At 39.3% G+C, this 3412-nt stretch overlaps 1 protein-coding gene across 1 annotated transcript in view; it reads left to right on the top strand.

Annotated features, from left to right (window-relative positions):
* Positions 1-3262, top strand: part of LOC101863727 (coiled-coil domain-containing protein 102A) — a gene marked incomplete at its 3' end in the record, with an annotated part of 17636 nt that extends 14374 nt beyond the window's left edge. Inside the window, 1 exon segment of the mRNA XM_013079661.2 lies at positions 3146-3262. Within this exon segment, the coding sequence (XP_012935115.1) occupies positions 3146-3262 (117 nt within the window).
* Between the last annotated feature and the right edge of the window lie 150 nt (positions 3263-3412).

Raw genomic sequence — 3412 nt, 5'->3', positions numbered from 1 at the left:
AAGCTTGTTCACTTGTCTTTATTTAGATGGAAAAAAATATCCATTTATCTTGAATACATGTCGAGATATTTGCTAAAGAAGGAGGTGGGGGTCACCTGTTTTCAGAGGTAAAATTAGTGAGAAAATTATCGCCAAAGATTAGTTATTTACTTAACTTAAGAGTCCGTGGTAACTGAAAATTAACATTTTTTGTGCATTTAATCAACGTTTTTCAGAAAAATCCACACAGAAATGAGTTCTTGAACGGGCATGAAAGGTGTTGAGCCAAAAAACAAAAATTTGATAAAAATTCACAAACATGCGGAAAAATGCAAGTTTCTACACTTTGATTATTTTGACGAGAGCCTGATTCCACCACGCTGCCTCACAAATGTAATTTCCTTCTTGACTTTGTCTTCCTTTATTTCGGTCGTGAAAGAAATAGTCTTTGTCCTCACTTCTTAAAGCCTGAAAATAATTTGTGGTAATTTTATATACTTAAACTTCAAGCGGTGCCACTGACTGAAGTGTCTTTAGGCCATTCCCAAATGGGGGAACATTTCTCGTTTCTATGCACAGTAGAATTGTAAATGGGCTGATCCCACTATGTCATGCTCATAACTCTGCCGGAACTACAACAGGGAACTGCTGCTTTTTCTCCCCTAACCATTATTATCGTCATTTTCCTCTACTTCTTTTGTATGTTTGTCACACTCTTGTGACCCGCTATTTCCAGGGTGCCTTGATAGTCGAAGCAGACTTTGTGCTGCTGAAGCAAGAGAGGTGAGCAGAATAAGTCTGATTCCCTGTAAAGACTTCTCTGTTGGCATCCACCCTTTGGCGCTCATATGACCGTATGCAGTTGCGAGCGCCGTAAAACATCTACTAAATATATATATATATATATATTACACTTAAAAGTAGATAAGTGAATTAAATAAGTAAATTTTTAACAAACTGTACAACGAAAAGTGGGTTTATTATTGATGGTGTCTAACGTTTAAAAGAGGCGTCAAGAAAAAGAGATAAAAAAAAGAGTACACACACAATATGGCTGAATCCAGGTGCGCACAGATAAATGGATTCATGAAAAACTGCTATTTATAGAAGAGACTTTCATATATTGACTAAAAAGATACTCAACCACCATTTTTTTACTGTCAAACAATTTGCTTTCGTTCTGTATCACCGATAAAGAACTTTGCTGGTAAATTTATGGTTCGTATACTTGTGGAGTTGCTTTCTTCATTCAACCACCATTTTTTTACAAGCAATTTGCTTTCCTTCTGTATCACTGACAAAGAACTTTGCTGGTGAACGTATGGTTCGTATATATACCGTGGAGTTGTTTCCTTCATTTTACTAATGGGTGTATTTTGTAGGGGAAACTTTCACAAATATTTCCACTAGATCTAGATAGGTAAGTAAATACGACCTTGAAGTGCACCTCGCCTAAGTGGGTCACGTATTTCTGTTCCACAGCACACCGGTTCTGTGAACCGACGTATGTGGTGTAGTGGTTAATTAGGTGCTTTGCTTTCGCACGCAGAAGATCTGAGTTCTATTGAGAATCTTTAAAAGTCCATACCATATCATTCTTACGATACGCCCTTGAAAGTTCTCTATCTGTTCAGTAAGTTTGCGTGTTCTAAGACGATGAACAGTTGCCCCACTTCGGCTCCCTGAAGCTTAAAGTACCCATTTATTATTTCGGCCTTGGGCGGTTTACCACATGAATGTTGAAAAAAGGAGAAGAAATGCTTTGTGTATGATGGGCATATTATATCGGTTTGTGTAAAGTGTATTTTTTAAAGTCCTGTGAATTTGCTAGATGTGGCAGTTCATTAGTTTACGAGATTTTAATAATGGTTGTCGTGGTGTGACTCCCAGTGTGTGATAGAAGACAGTGCTCTGATGTGGTTTTCTCCTTTTTTATCCTATCAAACATCTATCGTCCTTATCTCTCCTTCTTTTTGGTGTCTGTTACTCTCTTATAACACCTCTAATCTTTGGCACTTTGTGACTTGATTGCCTTGTAAGTGTGCAGTTTTAAAACTTTTACTAGTGGGTGGTTGGTAGGTGCTCTGGTGTGGTTTGCTTCTTCTTTCCTACAAACCATCTATAATTTCCCCTATCTTTCCTCCTTTTTGGTGTATGTTACTCTCTTGTGTGGGTGGTTGGCAGGTGCTCTGGTGTGGTCTGCTTCTTCTTTCCTATCAAACATCTATTGTCCTTATCTTCCCTTCTTTTTTGTGTTTGCTACTCTCTTGTAACCCCTCTGATCTTCTGGCGCTCATATGACCCTATGCAGTTGCGAGCGCCGTAAAACCTCTACTAAAACTAAAACTAGCGCATCTATTCTTCGGCACTTATTTATATGACCTCAATGAAATGTGTTGCCAAAACCGTAAAACTCTTACTAAAACTAAACGAAAACTGTTAGTGAAACAGCGTAACCCCCACTCGATGCTGTCTGATCGGTGTGGGTGGTTGGCGGGTGCTCTGGTGTGGTTTGCTCCTTCTTTCCCACCTTAAATCTATCGTCCTGGTCTCTCCTCCTTCTTTTTTGTGTATGTTACTCTCTTGTAACACCTCTAATCTTCAGCACTTGTATGACCTTATTGTGTTGCATGTGCCGTAAAACTTAAACTAAAACTAAAACTCACTCTCTTGTAACACATGTATTCTTCGGCATTCATTATGACTTTATTGTGTTGCAAGTGCCGTAAAACTCTTACTAAAACTAAACTAAAACTCTTACTGAAACAACGTAACCCCCACTCGATGCTGTCTGGGTGGTTGATGGGTGCTCTGGTGTGGTTTGCTCCTTCTTTCCTATAAAAAATATATCTTCAGTATCTCCCCTCCTTCTTTTTTGTGTTTGTTACTCTCTTAATGTAACTCCTCTAATCCTCGGCACTTATATGACCTTATTGTGTTGCAAGAGCCTTAAAACTTTTACTAAAACTAAACTAAAACTCTTATAAACTGAAACAACGTAACCCTCACTCGCAGGTGGTCAAACATCTATCGTCTTTATCTCCCCTCCTTTTTTGTGTTTGTTACTCTCTTGTAACACGTCTAATCCTCGGCACTTATGTGACCTAAATGTGTTGCAAGTGCCGTAAAACTGTTACTATAACTAAACTGTCTGATCGGTCCCCAGCTGGACAAGGTCACGGAGCAACACAAGCAGGAACTGGCCAGACTCACCCTTGACCTTGAGGATGAGACGAGTTCAAGGTCGACCATGGACCGCCGGGTCACGGAGCTGCGCAGAGAGGTAAGCTACTGTAGTTTGGAGTACTAATTATTGGACAAAGAATTTTGGTGTGGAAAAGTGTGTGCAAGGAAGGGGGGAGATTTCAAATTTCAAAATGATTTATGGATTTGAAAGATCTTTGGCCCATACATGCACACACACACACACACA

This window comes from Aplysia californica, unplaced genomic scaffold (genome assembly GCF_000002075.1).
Source record: "Aplysia californica isolate F4 #8 unplaced genomic scaffold, AplCal3.0 scaffold00059, whole genome shotgun sequence".
Lineage (NCBI taxonomy): Eukaryota > Metazoa > Mollusca > Gastropoda > Aplysiida > Aplysiidae > Aplysia > Aplysia californica.
Note: the sequence above shows the minus strand (reverse complement) of the source record. Positions and strands in the feature narration are given on the sequence as shown.